The sequence below is a fragment of the Dermacentor variabilis genome, chromosome 8, assembly GCF_050947875.1.
Source record: "Dermacentor variabilis isolate Ectoservices chromosome 8, ASM5094787v1, whole genome shotgun sequence".
In the NCBI taxonomy this organism is placed as follows: Eukaryota; Metazoa; Arthropoda; class Arachnida; order Ixodida; family Ixodidae; genus Dermacentor; species Dermacentor variabilis.
Genome location: NC_134575.1, coordinates 102,889,460 through 102,907,377, shown reverse-complemented (window position 1 = coordinate 102,907,377; position 17,918 = coordinate 102,889,460). Strand labels below are relative to the sequence as shown.

Here is a 17,918-nt window from a genome sequence, read left to right as displayed (position 1 = left end):
TTGTGCTTAATAAATGAAATAAAGAAACGATGAAGTAATGGAAATTAAAGCGGATGAAAAAACAACTTGCCGCAGGTGGGAACCGAACCCTGGGAGTGTTAGCCAGCGCCACCACTCACAGACCTTGGCGGCGGACGTGGAACGTCTTTTTTGCCGCAGGCGTCACGAGAACGTGACGCCTGCGGCAAAAAAAGACGTTCCACGTCCGCCGCCAAGGTCTGTGAGTGGTGGCGCTGGCTAACACTCCCAGGGTTTTACTAGGACACATAAATGCCCAAGAAAGTGGATGGGAAAACGACGCCGCGGTAGCTCAATTGGTAGAGCATCGCACGCGAAATGCGAAGGTTGTGGGTTCGGTTCCCAGCTGCGGCAAGTTGTTTTTTCATCCACTTTACTTTCCATTACTTCATCGTTTCTTTATTTCATTTATTAAGCACAAGTAATTTCCCCCATGTTGTCCTTGCTGTCAGTGTTTGTTGGCTTCTTATGATATGACTAATAAAAATCGGGCTCCTCGGTTAACCCCCTTTCTTCTCGTTCACTCACTTGAGAAAGCAACACGAAACCGAATGGCTGCTTAACGCCACTCCTATTCCTAAATTTTCTGACGTATTTCTCGCAGTTGTAATCTTCCTACAACATAATCTGTGCGATGCTTACCAACGCTGAATATCCTATTGGTCATTCTGAGCGGACTTTGTAGTACAGTGTATACCACGGCGGCCACATATCGATTGGGGCGAAATGCAAAAACAGCCGTGTACTTAGATTTCGGTGCACGTTAAGGAAGCGCAGGTGGGCCAGATCTTTCCGGACTTCCTCACTAGGGAGTTCCTCATAATCAGATCGTGGTTTTGGCACGTTAAACTCTATAATTTAACAAGTAACAATGCATGCCTATGCATGACTGACAGCGTCATCTTCTTCAACACAATATAATCAGCGCCTGCTTCATTCACTCATAAAATTTGCAGAACCATACGCAAAACTGAAGTGGGAGGACAACTGGGTGACCTTTCTCGACGCGCTGGTGCACGTGAGCCTTATCTGGAAGACGAAAAGAGTATTCTGCTTGCCCATCAGGATAGAGTCAGTTCGCATCGACCCCAAGACTCATACAAAGATCATCGAAGCAGTCGGGGACGCGGGTGAGCAATCTTGTTCTTGCATTGATTGACGGAAAAATTAAAATGCCCGTTTTCACATTGAACTGACTAGCATGACTGCGTGGATGATTGAGGGGCAGTAACACCGAAGGGGTTGGTGCTTTCATCCTGCGTTTCTTCTGCACTTCTGCACCGGACAGACGGTATTAGGAGTATTTTACTGCTTTTGTTTTACTTTTCGCCTTAAATTTGAGTTAAGGTATAGCTGCATTGTGTTCTTTGATCACATTTTGGGTCAGACAGCGTAGCAGAACGAGAAAAAAAATCTATTGGCACTTTGCTGAGCTAAACTGCGATAGGCGAAAGACTATCTACGACTGCCTCTGTAGCTGTCGTCTGAACTGTTCTGCGAACGGACGCCGCCGTGGGCGCAAGCATGGGATGCAATCACAGCCATATGGCTGCAAGGTTTGTCGCCGATGTCGTTATGTCGGCAGGAGGGACATAACCTCTATTTGGGTACCGGCCCATGAAGAAGCCCCAGGCAACGAAGCCGCTCATGAGCTCGTCCGAGCACTCTACCACCGGGCAACTCTAGAGCAGCCATTTCCAGGAATAAAAGAGAGCATGATCACGTACAGGGAAATTGTCGATCATTACAAAGCCGAAAGAAGAATCTTTCCGCCTCCGCATCGGTCTCTCTCTCTGGAGGACGCTCGCATTTGGCGACGCCTCAAGGGAAACAATTACACATCACCACATTGGATCTACTTAACACAGACAAGGGACTATAACGACGCCCTCTGCAAAATTTGTAAGCAAAAAGATACGCTACACCATATAATATGGGAGTGTGCTGGCTCCCCAGGGGCCAAGGAAAACATTGACAGTAGAGAAGCCTGGGAGCCTGAGAAGCGAGGCTGGAGACGACCAGCGTCGAGCAATCCGCCTGGCCGTTGAGGCCGTGAAGACTCACCGTCCTCAACGCGCGGGGACTGCTTCGTCCTTCCCCCCTACATAAGTGTAGATTAAGAGGTGGGCGCCCTAGCTCGGTGGAATAATAAAGATTTCAATCAATCAATCAATGTCGCCGATGTGCACGCAGCCTCACACGCTTGTGCGCGCTCTCCCACGCGCCCACTCGCACATTGTTACTGGCATGGAGCCTCCTCTCCTTGCTCCCCTCGCCGGTGATCACCGCTTTCGTGCGTCCACCATGGACTGCGCCCGGACACCCATGAGCCACTAAAGGCTTACGCCTTAATACTTCCGAGCAGAGGTACTTTCATATAGAACCACTAACTGCATCGTTTAAAGCAAACCTTTTCAATCATAACATCATGGTTGCTTTGAGCAAGCAAGGAGCTTGTAATTGCTGCAAGGTTTCGTACAGCAAAACATAAGACAAGGACAACAGAAGGTATAAAACGACGACATGGCGCTGTCACGTCGTCCTCGTTTTATACCTTCTGTTGTCCTTCTCTTGTGTTGCGCTCTAACAATCCTTACTATGAATCCCAACGAACTGGCCCAACTTGCCGTTCTGATGCTTCTAATTGCGTCGCTTGTTCGCCTGTGCAAGAACGAGAATGTTCAGATGAACGGTCAATTACAATGAATTGCAGATGATGCTTTATGGAAAACGTTGCGGCCAGAAATGTAGCACTTGGAACTCTGGGTGCATGTACCGTAGAAAAATAAAAAAAAAACTGGCGGTGCACAACTACACCAACTTAGGATCCAGTGTGTGTTGATGCTTTTGTTTTCGTACATCAAACGCTATACGTCTACTGCTCGCAATGAATCTCCAACAAGTCGACATCGCCGCCTGAACGTCTAGATCATGTATTTGTGGGACCTTCGGAAGGGGTGGGTTAATGCACCTCTCTTGGGGCGCGTCCTACATTTAGCATTGCTGCGGTAGGTGCGCGTTCGCTGTGCACAGCGTTTAGGCCGCGTGATGCGTCCGCCAGCTGCATAGTGGATGGAAGGCAACCCACGTCTTCGCAGCGCACGTAAAAGTGGTGTTTTTTCGGCTAACGACAAGGAGCCCATACATCGCGCGTTTAGTAGCTTAGCTTCTCGAAATAAATCGCTGTCGGCAGAGTGCCCCGTATATTCCGGAAGTTTTTTGTTTATCAGCTGACACTGGTGTTCTCGCTTTTATACAGGGTGTCCCGACTGTCATGCAGCGGGGTTTTAAAATATATAGATGCCACGTAGCTGGACAGAACCAAAGTAAGGTTGTTTGCCGTCGCTTGGAGATACTGAGATTATCTTTTTCGTTCCGCCTAATAACATGATTACTTCTAATTTATTCATCGACTTCTCAATTATTATAAGTAGATAAGAAGTGTTAATTAGATTATTGTAGAGTACTATGACAAAGTACCGATACAGCTTTCTGTTGCTGAATAAGTCTCAGATAAAACTGTTTTCCTGAACGTGAAATGAGCCCGGCAATACATGCAAAGTGCCTCGAGAGCCAGGTCGCGCGGCAATCTTGCGTGCGTTGCGTTTGCATGTGTTCACGCTCGGAAACATTTTTATGCAGCACGTATTGAGCAACAGAAAGATGCATCGGGAGTTGTTCATGTTGCCCGGCAATTCTCTCATTGACAATTTTGATCCAATTTTAACATTTGAGAAGTGCATTCAATATATAAGCTAAATATGTAATTGGGCAATTACTTCATTATCATATCCCACGTCGTCATGGCGTCGTTGGGATACCACGTCTCTCGATCCATCGACATAATTCCTTGTTTGTCATTCTAGCCTGATTATGCTATTGTCATTCACTCGTGATTATGCGGCGATTGTCGTGCCATCGTCGCCATTGCGTCAACGTCACGCAGACGCTGAAATGTATTCGTTGTCATACCGTCGTCATCATGCCGTCTTGGTGATGCCATTGTCGTCATTCCCGCTCCTTCATCCAGTTGTCGTGTTACCATCATCGTCTCGCCGTCGCCATCATAATACAATCGTCATCTTATCATTGTCCTCATGTTGTCGTCGTTATAGAATGGTCATAATTTAAATAACGACATCTCATTGTCATCATGTCGCCTTCGTTATACCCCTTTGTCATTCGGTTAATATAATTTATTTTTCGACATTTCATCATAACTGCGTCGGCACCATGCAACCGTCGTCATGGCTCCATGCTCATGGACCACCTTGGCAAGTGAGTGCCTTAGAACAGAGGGATGATATGGGAATATGGGGCTATAGCTGAAATATTCAGTCTCACTATTAGCACTACACGTGTGAAACAAACGCGACTTTAGGAATATAATCCGTTGCCGCATTTCTCGATTGCTTTTGACATTATCATCAACTGTCATTGCGAGATGAATTCCGCGGTATTTCTTTCTCGTATAACATTTTCCCGTTTGGGAAAGATTTATCAGGAACAGCTGTTCAGATCATAGTGGATACTGAGGCCACAATTCTCAAAACAGCAAGGAAAGCAATGACTTTCGTCCAAATCATAAACTTTTATTACTTGGACACGTGAATTCTACTATTGCAACGTAGCTGCAAGCAAAAACTGTAACCAGTTATTACAACTCACTGTGAAATAATAACATGTACTGCCAATTACAACGCATATTCTAACCAACACCATTGTTGCGAATGTTTGACAAGGATGCCTTGAACGTTTTGACTGGAAATACCTACCCGTTGTTGCAATGTTTTCGTCGTCTAACTTATTAAAGCGCAGCTCCCCTTTGCCCTCCCTTCTAGGTACGGCGTAGCCGCTACTTCTTTGCTTGGTATTTCAACTGTCTATTTTTATACGAATGTGCAGTCTTACACGACTGTCCGGTGCCGGGAACAGTGCAAACATGCGCTGTATCTAGTGAGAACCAAGGCCGCTGGGCTTGGCACGTGACGTTCATAAGTGCGAACGTGAACTCCAAAACAAACGCGCGTTCGTGGTCCTGCCATCGCAGTACTTGAGGCGTCGTCATTTCATCGGCTTCATGTCTTGATTATTCCTTCGTTGTCATGCAGTCATCACCTTTCTTCCGTCTTCATTGTCTATTCGTGAATGGGTTGCCATTTTGTCGTCGTGTCGCCGCTGTTGTCACGCCCCGATCGCCATTCCATCGCCGTCAGTCCGTCATCGTCATTTCATCGTCGTCATACTGCCGTCATCAGGCCGCCGTTATCACGCTGTCGTCATGCCACCGTTGTCATTTCATAATCTTCATTGCGCCGTCATTTTGCAGTCAGCTCGTGCATATCCGTTCTCTCACTGTCGTCACGATGAAGCTGTGGTCGTTCATTCGTCGTCATTCTAGTTTCGCCATCCTATTGTCGCCAAGCAGCCGTTGCCTCGCCATTATCTTCATACTGTTGCCGTTATACCATTGTCATCACATCAGAAGTGTCATCTCACTGTCGTAATAATCCCTTCGCTTTTCCCTCGTCATCCTTCGTACTGCGTCATTCCATCGTCGATAATGGGCCGTCAAGTTCTTATGATTCAATGGTTAACATTCTTTTCTACTTGATGCATCGTCGTGATGCCATCGCCGTTACGCTATTGTCGTTACTGTGTCGTTGTCTTATAGTCGTTCTCATACATTTGTGGTTATATAGTCATCGTTATGCCACTGCATCTGTTCCTTCGTCATCCGAGTGCAGTCATGCTGTCGTCTTCAAGCCATCGCAATCATACAGTTGTTGCGACCCATTGTTGTTGTACTGCCGTAATCATTCCAGAATATTTACTGTATTGCCATTACGTTGTAGTTATCGCTCCATTGTTGAGCTTCCTGTTGTTCCATCTTCATTCCTTGGTCTTTATGGCGTCATCCTTCTATTGCCATAGCGCCGCACCTATCGCCTCCAGATCCTGTGAAGAAGAAGACGGCTCACAAGCAAGGAGCGCGAGAATCAGAACACGCTAGTACGCTCGACCACATATCCCGCGGCGCCATTGCTGGGTGGCCTAAATAAGCGGCAGCCACGGCTCCGCTTCGCCACGAATTGGTAACACAGGGCGACCGAGCCCACCCATGGCTGCGTGAACGCGCCGACTCTACAAAGGCGATAGTGCCGTGGCCTCAAGCGGGCCCGTGACGTCCGGCGGTTGGATGTTCTGGAATTTTAAATCGACATGCCGCAGATCTATTTCATCCAGCTGATCAGCCACTCCCGTATCAATAAGGTTCCAGGCTCCAGATGCGTTCCAGGCTCCGGCCCCGCCCCCACTACTACGAGGACTTCCGGGCAGCCGTCCTTGCTTAAAGTTACTAGGCCACCTCGAGCACACAGTCTGCTCCTGCTGCCGCTCTGTCACAACAGCTCTTGCCATTTGAACCGTGGCGCCAATCCGCGTGTCACCCGCCGTGGTTGCTTCGTTGCAATGGTGTTGGCGCGAGGTCGCGGGAATGAGTCCCAGCCACGGCGGCGGCATTTTGACGGGGGGCGAATTGCGAAAACACACGTGTAAATATATTTATTTGCACGTTAATGAACCCCGCATGGTATAAATTTACGCTGCAACAATGTGTTGTTTTCTTTGCAACAGGCCTTCTTACACGTGTCTATGGTACACAAGTTTTTCAACAGCTTCATTTTTCAGGAACTTTTAATTGCTTATAGGCAATGTTTTATTTAGTGCGTTTGGAAGCACTGCCATTCGTTCTTTGAGAGCTTGCTTGCAATAGTGCTTAGATGTTGTTCAGAAGCTGCTCGTGTAGTTTTTACTACACAACAATAGCTGATCATGGGCTTAATATTGATCATATTTCCTTGATAGTTAACTGTATTTTGCACTAGTCAGCGCAGGCGTCGTACTTTGTGGGGTTCATACCCGTGCTTTTGTGACAATGAATCGATTACACGCTAGCGCAAACAATCACAATGGCAGTTATTGCACTTTTTATAGACTAATGTCTGTTAGCCGAGTCGCTATCCACAAAACATGCCGATGGGCACGCGACTAATCGCGAAAGTCCGACTCACCGCCAGCGCATAGCGAGGGAATACGTTCGCTCCATGCTGGACACCAACGCCTGGTCCTTCGCACGTATGGTCGCGCGAACGGTGGCGCGTTCGAACCATCGTGTTCGTCAATTCCAGGGTAGGCCTCACGAGATGGTCCCGCGGAATCATGGATCGGCGCACGCGCAGAACCTCCGCGCCACTTGCCGATCCCGAGCTAAAGAGGAAGAGACTTCTTTTTTTGCCCAAGTAACACCACCGTTAGGTGGCGTTAGCAGAGCAACACTCGCGCCATCTCTCGTACTACCCTGCAAGCATACCGACTACTGCACTAAAGCCACGCGGCGAAGCCGGATTAAAGGAGACGGGAGCTACGCGAGAAAGCAACGTATAAGGGAACGCGTGAGAGGCGCGCATCCCCTAATGCCCCCAATCTTAAATCACTACATATTCCGGCTAAACGTGTAACCCAGCCTAAGATCAACGCGTGCTTCGCGAACAAGGTAGTATATGCAACAGGGGCCGCGCCGAGGAAATGTCCGCACGCTGTCCATAACACGCCAGCCGACATTTTCATTGGGCACACTGCTAGCGTCCGCTGGTCACAGCAGCAGCTCTGCAGACTCGACGGCACGATTCCAGGCCAGGACTCCGGAAACGGCGACGCAGTAGTCGGTACGAGCGAACGTCGCTCGGGCCGATGCGCCCTGCTGGCGAGAGCCGCCGTAGCTGTTGGTGACCGCCGGCTCTTTTCTCCGCCGCCGAGGGTTGCGAGCTGGATACAGGCGGCCATCGAAGTCGCTGCGTTTAACTGGCCAGAACACCACCACTGCCCGGGGTGGCTTGATCGTAGTCCGGGGCAGCAGCGCAGCCGATTAGCAGGTTACAGCAAACTAGGGGTGATTCCACTAACGCAGCGTTCACTCAACGCACTTAGTAAACACTGAAGTAGTGCAAGGGAGAGGAATTCTGTATGCGCATCGCCCACGTGGTACGATGTTCCACTAGGCTAGCAAAATATCGGGCGGCTACTCAGATGCTAAGTTCACTTTAACGAAGCACGCTTCCTTGAGTCGCAGGAGTATTTTCAATCGGTGCGAAGCTAACTAGAAGGAAGGAAGCAAAGTGCAACACCTCAACGAAACGGTCCACCAGGTTGTGTCACTCCCCATTCGACAGGCAACTTCGTAAATTTCTATAAGCCTAAGGTGTGACTACGCTGTCAACAACCGGCATCCAAAAAACAATACCCAAAATGGGCGCGGAACAGGTAGCCGTGAGGAGATGTCCGCTCTGGTATATAGGTGGTCCTACCCCGCTCGGTGCACACAGCATCCGAGTTGACTGCGCCCGCCGTCCCAGATGGTGTCGGAGCGCGCGGTGCCAGGCCGCAATACCACTCAGCCCGTAGCGGCACCCGTGGCCCGCGGCTACTAGGCTCCCAGAGCCGTGACTTCATCAGAGCTAAAGAGATAGAAGAAGCTATTTACATAAGAAATTTGGACCACCCGCGAGGCTTCCGTACACACTCGCTTCAGGCTTGCCGATGCTCGTGGGCGCTAAGACTCGCTCTAGCAGGATATAGACCATGTGGCTCACGTACCGACGAATGTCCTTGAAAACATTTGCGAAAAGGCTTAGCATGTTGAAAAGTTCAAAATCATTACAGCCGCCGTCGCCTCACTCAAGAAAGCACGCCGCCTACGCTAGCGATCAAAATCCACGCAAGCCCTACGCTTCAGTTCAAACAAAGGTCTCGAACGAAGCAAAACTGTTAGAGCTATCGTCCGATGCCCCAAGAGGTCCACGTTGGGCAGCCAGATGTGAGGTTCACTCCCGTGCTCTTAGGACAAACGATCGACAACACAGTAGTGCACACAATAACAAGGGCATTTATTGCAGCTTTTATAGACTAATCCCTGCTAGCCGAGTCGCTATCCATACAACATGCCGATGTGCGCGCGACAAATCACGGAAGTCCGACTCACCGCGACCGCATATTGAAGGAGTCGGACTTCCGTTCGCCCAATGCTGGACACCAACGCCTGGTCATTCGCGCGTATGCTCTCGCGAACGGTGGCTCGTTCGAACGATCGTGTTCGTCCATTCCGGGTAGGCCTCAGGAGACGGTCTCGCAGAAGCACGGATTGGCGCATGCGCAGAACGTCCGCGCCGCTTGCCGATCCCTAGAAAAACAGGAAGAGTCTTCTGCTTTTTGCACCCGAGTAACCCCGCCGTTAGGCGGCGTTAGCAGAGCAGCACTCATGCCATTTCTCGTACTACCGTGCAAGCATACCGACCGCCGCAGTAAAGTCACGCGGCGAAGCTGGATCACAGGAGATGGGAGCTATGCGAGAAAACAACATATCAGGGGACACTTGAGAGTCACGCATCCCCACAACCTAAGTACATCAAAACAAATATATACTCTTAGTATATGCGTCTGCTTTTCACTATTCGGTATTCGATTCCATATCCAATGAATACCATTCGTGTTTGATTTATATTTGAAAATATTTATATTCGCTTACTTCTAGTCGTTAAACAAGAACAGTGTTCGTAAACACGAATGAAAACTTAGCTTACTTCCTGTTCCTACAGTACGTGGGGACCTGTTCTTTTCCTGGTTTCCCTCTTGATAGCTTGCAATCTCCTGCTAAAAACCTTGTACAAATTCGCCTAAGAAGTCACTTTTATAAAGTAGTGATGGTGTTCGATCCTTTTCTCATATAAAAGTGCTTCTACGGTAAAGTCGTAAGTTGACAAAGATGTCACTTTCTCCCCAAGGTGTGCTCTCTGTTCTTCATCTACAGGCCTTCAATCCCGTCTGGTATCGGTTCGAAATGTAACGTTTAGCGGTTCAAAATTTAGTCACCTCCACGAAATTTAGCAGGTGTTGTTGAAGTACATAGCTTCTACAAGTTGCTTGTGCAAACTAATGCTATAACAGGCCAGGTTCACAAGAAACTGACCGAGCGCGAACAATGAGATCGCCTATTTTCTTTTTTTTTCACGCTGCACAGTGCTGCAGACAATAATATCCAGTAGAGTAGTAATTGACAGAACCTGAAAAAACAATTAATTGCGAAATTTCCAGGCTCCTAGTAGCTAAAAGACACGAAGCACGCAGTGCCTTGTGGTACATAGAGTCGCTGGTACATGACTGACGTAAGGACATAAATTGTGTAGGCCCATATTTCTATTCACCCAAAATGCGAACCAGCGTCAGCGACCACATTGACATCACACTGCTGTACGCCCAATCTAGGTGCAAACATTCTGACTGTGAACTTTTTGTGGTGCAGAGAGTCCATTTTATCAAGGTCCTTATTGTGTCACCTGTAAACAAACTCTAATGCTGAATTAATGCGCTGATCATTCATTGGGTAGCTTCCTCTCCTAATCATGTTACCCTATATATGCTCATGTGTGAAAATCAAGAAATTGTGTGACACGGGCATTGCTGATAGATATTAAGGAGTCGTCAGCATATTTTTCCACGATTTTGTATGGAAAATCGGTTAATAATTAAAGCTGGTACAAATTTGAGCGCGCAAAGCACATGGTTTGCTGGCAACTATCCATCTGCTTAACAATTGTTAATGAATGTATTGAAACGCCGCTGCGGCTTAGCGGCTATGGTGTTTGGCTGCAAAGCATAAAGTTGCGGGATCAAATCCTAGCCGCGGCGGCCGCACTTCGATGGGGGTAAAATGCAAAAACGCCCGAGTCTCGTGTATTGAGTGCACGTTAAATATCCTCTCCTGGTCAAAATTAGTCTGGAGTCCCCCACCATGGCATTGCTTGTAATCAAATCCTGGTTTTTTGGCACTTAAAACTCTGGCATTCGTTCATTCATACATGAAAGAAGTGATTCTTCACAGTAAGCAATATTACCATATTCTTACAGGACGTGTATTATTCAAGATTACATTAGATATGTTAGGTTACCGACCTATCAGATTCCTATTTTGTCAGATAATCAACTTTGTGATCTGTACTAGCCGATACATCTAGGAAGGCGTCACTCTCCTTCACGTCTCTAGCTGGTAAACCAAGCGAGTACCTAGTTTCGGGCTCACCATAGTGATAAGGATTCACATCCGAAAAAAAATGATCTTACTCGTCCAATTGTTCCATAAAACAGACCCTAGACAGTGCATGTATTGTTCCTAATAACACATCTGGTGAGCCAATAGCAAACAGCGCTTACGACCAAAAACGTTCGTAAATTATGGCCTTGGGATTTCATGAATAGCCGCATGCCTGCTGTTCGGAGCTTCTCGGAATCTGTGGGCTGTTTTGAGACGGTAACCACAATAGATATAATGATAGTAAACAAGGTCTTGTGAACCGCATCCTTTCTCCACTCTATACGCAGGAGTGGACCTTGTCTATAACTCCTACCACAACGTTCGCCGTGCTGGTGGCGCTGAAATCGAAGGCGTGAAATTTAACAGTGTGCAGCGCCGCCCAACGCTCCAGATGCCAGTCGTAGAAGAGTACCGCTTTGTTCCTTACCTGGATAATGAGACTGCCAGTCGCGGTCGCGAGAACTCTTTGCGAGAGTATGCTGACGTGTGTTCCTGCACCTGCCAACGCGTCCTGGAGAAGATCGAAGAGCAGCAAAGACAATCCAACAAAACTTTGCACAAATGCATAAGTGTGCCAGAGGAAGTGATAAACAGGTACGTCGAGAACATTGCACCGAATCAAAACTTACTACAGCTTCTTGTTAACGCCCACAAAGAAGGTGACGCCGCTGCATCACTGCCTTCCAAGTTGAAATCGGCACTATTTTCCTCCATGACTGCTCTCGAGCAGGATATGCTGAACACCGGCCTACTAGAAGAGGACCCCCTAAGATATGTCCTTGACGTGGTGCTCGAAAATACAAGTTCCAAGAAATTTTGTATGCTGGAGTTCGCGGACAAGGGGAGGAGCGTCACAGTCATGGGTCCACGGTTGTCTACTCTGCTGTCCATGTACGATGTGCACCTCAAGAGTGAATATACTGTCGCACTCCTGAGTTCAGACAGCCTGGAGAAGGAACAAATTCCCGAAGACAGGGCTGTAGCTGCATGGGACCATCCTTCGGTCTCCGGCTCAGAAAAACTCCCCAAGGCTGACTTGGTGATTGCTTTCTGCGGCATTATGAGTGCCCTTGTTGATGTGGATGTTCTGGCAGAAAAAGCGAACTCACATTGCAAGGAACACGGATTCTTTATTCTCTGCCATCGCACAGAACTCACCGTGGCAGAGGCACTCCTGTCGCAAGTGAGTGGTGTTCCATTTCGAGTTTACTCCGAAAAGGCAACGACTGCAGCTCTCACAGCTCGTGGTTTTCGGTTGGTGGCGCGAAAGTCGAATAACCTATCGACGCTGCTGCTGTTCAGGAAAGTTACTTTGACCGCCAATGCTGCCAAGCAGGTGGTTGTAAAGGTGCAGAATGCAAGCTTCACGTGGGTCGAGTCGCTGAGGGGAAAAGTTGTTGAACACGACAGCAAGCAAACTGGAGAAAACATCTGGCTGCTCGCAGAAGACGCCGGCAACAGTGGCATCGTGGGATTAACCAACTGCCTTAGAAAGGAGACCAGTGGACGCCACATTCGGTACGTAAACACAACAATATCTTATGCTGTCTGTATCATTACTCACTTGATCAAAAAATTGTAAGTAGCTGAAAAAATCAGTGCCTGGGATATTCTAGTTTCTTGTCAAAAAACGGTAATTCAAGGAGGAGCAAGACAGATCTGTGGTTATGAGTTGTTTTGAATCCTTAAGAGATACCTAAAAATCATTTGTTCATTTGTAAATGAGCAAAAAGCATTTGAAAATTGTCCTTTTGTCTAGCTTTTCTATATGGATGACAAAATTACCTTAAGGCCCAATTTGAAAAATTGTTGTGCATGTCAACGCTGAGCTATATTCCGCAACAAAAAATCATAGAAATGGCGTCTGTCTTAGGCTCCTGCTTAGAAAAAACTAAACACCTTATAAGATAAAAGAGAAAACTAAATTTTACTTCTAGTTGACGGCAACCTCGAAAGAAATTCACGGACAGAATTTTTATGCACACCCTCCAAATGTAGCACATTTTTTTTTGTATTGACCGAATCATGGCTAACACGCAAGTTCACCTCTTAGCTTTGTTGCAATCGTTCACGTAAGTACTCTGTGCTATTCCGTCGAAGTAAATTAGTGAGCGCAAGCTTTTTCGTTTCTTTTTCGCCGAGATAGCACATACTATTACGATTGGCCTGAAGGGGTACTAAACTGCAGACCTTTCACAGACCGCTGCAGTTTTTGACCGACCTGCGGTACTAGCGATTTTCGGAGAAGCGTCCTTCGAACCTTTCGCAGCCTCCTCCGACGAGTCGTTTGGGAGAGCCAACAATGCGCCTCCTGCGGACAGCCAGCGGCACCAGCGAGTCTAGCCACGTTCAGCGGAGCGAGTATTGTTAGTTTATTCGCTGTCGCCTTCACGGTCTGCTTGGAGCAAGGGAACTCTTCGAAAAGAGTGTCTTGCGGTGCATTCTTATGGGCCCAAGAAATCATCACAGTCAATGGACAGATGCGGCGTCTAACTGCGTTGTCGGCTCCGAAATCAAGAGGCATCTGCTTTGGTCAAGTGTATCAACCCCTGTCTACGAGAACCCTCTCTCCTTGTTGTGTTCAGTGAAGCCAAAGTGCGGAAGTGAGTGTTTGAACCCTCCCCCTGAAAGGCTATGATGACTTTGGACGCTACCATTGAACGAAGGTTGAACGGCAGTTTTCCCTCAACTAGGCATCTAGGGAGGGCAAAGGGTATTTAAGTAGCCGTTTCCGGCTGTTCGGTGTGCTTTCTTGTTCCAGTCTTGCTAAACTGATGAAATCTAACGTTCTCCACCCTTCATGCAGATATCGTAATTAAATCCCATATTCCTCTTTCTCGATGAGAACAAGTCCCTCCCTTCAACAACGTCCTTAGCGTGGATGAGTCACGCGACGGCATGGGCCAGCTACCACTTATTTCATGCCCGACCCCAACTCTTATTACTGGCTGGGAATGGTGAGACGAACTTTGTGACGTTGTGCTGTGTCTGCGGTGAATGCTTGGTTCTTGCTTTGACTCTCTAGGCTTCATTTTATGGTTGTTCAGTTTAGAACAGTAGAAAATCTGGATTGTTGATTGTTAGCTAGGTTATGTTTACGTAGTTATGATTAGCGAGCAGGGCCAAGGCAGTTAAGTAGCAATCATGGAGTTTAGGACACTGCTGAGGGACCAATTGTTAATTGTTGATTAGGAACTGGGTCTAAAGGTACGCAAGGAAATGGTAGAATCGGGAATATTGCAGCTGATTTTTGAACAAGAGAGTTAGGAGGACATTGAAACTGGGTTAGAAGATTTTTAAGAAAAGAGAGAAACGGAACAGAGAGAGAGAAGAATGAGAAAGAGAGAAACGGGACATAGAGGAGCGCGATAAAGATCGCGAGGCAAAAAAAGAAGGAAACTTGAGCTTGAAAGAAAACGTTTGGAGCTGTCTCAGGGAAGTGAAGGGGCTCTGGAATGATCAAGTGAGGCAGACTCATACAGCATGGACATGCTGTTAAAGCCATTTCAGGTCGGGAACCACATAGGCTTTTTCGTAGGAAATTTTGAAAAGACTTGCGAGAAGGTCAACTTCGGTAAGAGTGCATGGCCACAGCGGTTGCTGTCTATGTTGCCGTGTGAGGCTGCTGAAGTAATCGCCAGACTCAGTGCGCAAGATGCTTATGATTATACGAGAGTTAAGGCTTGTCTTTTGAAGAAGTACCGCCTTTCAGCCGAAGCTTTTCGGCAAAGGTTAAGAAGCGCGGGCAAAAAGGGTAGCGAGGGATAGCCGGAGTTCGCATATAGCTTAAAGGCAAACCTAGTCTAGCGGTTGAAAAGCGCGGAAGCGTACGAGAGCAGAGACATGATTATTGAATGCATGTGTCTAGAGCAGTTTTACAAAAGCATCCCACAATCTGCGAAGCTGTGGGTGCAAGACAGAGGAAATGTAAACACTGACGAAAGGGCGCATGCACTATCCGAAGAGCACGCAACGCGTAGAAAGCTGAACGCCGAGGACGCAATTGCGACGGTTGAAATGAACCGCGGAAACCATTTCCGTTCAAAACGGATTCGCAGGCTAGACCACCGGAGTCTGTAGACGTGGAGGAAAAGACCTCAGAAAACAGCGGGAAGTCTAACCGGGAAACCGTAGAAAAAGCGCAGAAAAGGAAATTCGATTCTTTTAGACCAATCCGCTGTTATTAGTGCCACAAACTCGCACATATCGCTGTAAACTACGGGAAGCCTAGCGTAGTTTTCTCCTACGTGGATGACAAAGACGAGACTATGGAACTTTTACGCCCATATCTTCACGACCTGCAAGTTAATGGGAAAGCATGCCGGGAGCTGCGAGAGAGTACCGCCACTATGGACATTGTCCATCCATCTTACCTGACGGTAGATGACTTCACTGGAAAAGTAGCATGAATCAAATAGGTTGTAGAAGAACACAGCGTGTGTCTGCCCATGGCCGAAGTCAAAATCAGTAGACCGTTCGGGTAGATAGTGACCGAGGCTGCAGTGACCAAATTTTTGTCGATGCAGTAGCCTTATGTTTTTTCGAATCAGTCGGATTAGTTACTGGTGACAAAGGGCTTAAACTGGAAGAGGACCTAGTACAGGTGTTGACGCGAGGCCAAGCTCCTAAAATCGCGTCGCTTTCGGCTGAAAATGCAAAAGCTGCTCCAGCGTAAGCAGCAAAAGAGGTAACTTTAGTAACCGAATCAAGGCTAGGCTCGAGGGAGGAAAAAATGTTCGAGGAAACCCTGCCAGCTGACCAGCTCAATGAGAGCGTATCACTAGGGTGTCAAAGTTCACGCCTGCAGGAAGAGCCTGCTGATGCACTTGCAAGCGAGACAGGGTCGTTACTATCACCGGCCTCAAAGAACATTGATCGGCTCTTACATGTGGACAGAGTGTCACTGGCAACCGAGTAAAAGAATAATGACAGCTTAGGTAAATTTCATGACACAGCTAAAGAATGCATTGCTAGGCGCAACGGGACGATGCAAGAGAAAGGAGGATTGTCGTGTCGGCACTACAGAGATCGAAAGGGCAGGATTCTATATCAGTTATTCGTACCTACTAAGTACAGGACTTTTTTAGTGTCGCTCATGGAAATGCTGGTCTGGCCACGTAGGCATAAACAAATCGAAGGAAAGATTGCTTATGGAATGCATCCTGTCTGGCTGTTTCAAAGACGTAGAAAATTTTGTAAGATCAAGCGACGCCTGCGAACTCTCGGGTAAACCAGGAGAAACCTGCAAAGCTCTACTAAAGGTACTGCCTTTAATTTCAAAACTTTTCAGACGACTTGTGATAAACACGGCAGGGCCTCTACCAAAGACAAACTCAGGTTACAGGTATTTGTTCACCATGCTGTATCCGGCTACAAAGTTTCCAAAAGTAATCGCTCTGAAAGAGCTCAGCTCCACCGAAGTAGTAGACACGCTTTTGTGAGTATTCGCGTGAGTTGGGTTTCCAGCCGAAATTCAGGTGGATTAAGGGTCAGTATTCACTAGGTCACTGACTTCCCGATTCTTACAAAAATGCTGGGTAAAGTTGATACACAGTTCCCTCTATCGTCCTTAGTCAAATAGTGTAGAGGGGTGGGATTCAGTGCATAAGCGAGTTTTGCGGGCGCTATGTTACGAGCACAAGGAGGACTGGGAGAATTGCCTTCAGGCCACTTTGTTTTGCAAACGGTTCCTCATGAGGCTACAGGGTTCTCGCCAGCAGAACTAGTGCATGGGAGGGCACTCCGTTCTCCACTGAGAATGTTAGGAGCGATGTGGGAGGAAAGAGGAGAAAGTCCAACAGTGGTATAATACGTGCTAAATCTGCTGGAATGGCTAAGTGCAACCCAAGAGCTAGTCGGAAAAAAGATGGGAGTAGCTCAAAAGAACGCCAAGTTCTTTTACGACAAGAATGCGGGGCTTCGTACTTTTAACGCCTGAGAGCAGGTAATGATCCTCAAACCTTAAAGAACGAACAAGCTTAAAGTTCACTGGGACGGACCCATTAAAGTGTTGCCCAAACTTTCATATACTAACTAAGCTCTGAAAATGCCCGGTCGCAGGAAGGAAGTGATGATATACCACTGCAATTTTATGAAGCCGTACGTAGAGCGGAGCGGAGCTGTTAACTGTACCATCAATTAGCAGGATGACCCTAGTACTGAGTTTAGTGAGTATAAGGTGACCTCCAACTCAGAAATCAGCCTGGAAGAAGTGGTAAAACATTCAGTAAGCTCGCACGCTCTTAGATCCGAGCAGCTAGATGAGCCACGAGGGCTGTTAGGGGAATATCTCAATAGATTCAGCGATCGGCCAGATAGAACCCAAATAAAAACGCATGAAATAGAACTGACATCAACCGAACCCGTGAGATCGAAGCCTTACAGGAGGTCTGCACGACAGAGAGAAATTATGGAGGCAGAGATACAGCTCATGCTAGAGTTGGGAGTTATTGAGCCCACTGAGAGCGACCACCCGCCACCGCTAATACCTGTAGAAAACCCTAATAACGACCCTCGTCCATGTGTGGACGACAGGAAGTTAAACGCCATCACTAGGGATCAGGTGTAATCGAAATCCAACATTGAGGAACGAATCAAAAGGGTTAGCGCTGCTAAATACATTTCAACTATAGATGTCGTGCGGGGATACTGGCAAGTTCCGCTTTCAGAAAGTGCGAGCCGCTATGCGGCATTTATCTCACCTGTAGGCACTTTTCGCCTCTCGCCGTCAGCTTCGGGCTGAAGAACGCGCCGT

General features: G+C 47.6%; 1 protein-coding gene across 1 annotated transcript in view; it reads left to right on the top strand.

The window, feature by feature from the left end:
• LOC142591506 (fatty acid synthase-like) overlaps positions 1-17,918 on the top strand; it is a 194,631-nt gene that overhangs the window by 115,897 nt on the left and 60,816 nt on the right. The window contains exons 14-15 of the mRNA XM_075703830.1: positions 975-1,148; positions 11,452-12,682. Coding sequence (XP_075559945.1) covers positions 975-1,148; positions 11,452-12,682 — 1,405 coding nt within the window. The remainder of the gene's footprint in view (positions 1-974; positions 1,149-11,451; positions 12,683-17,918) is intronic.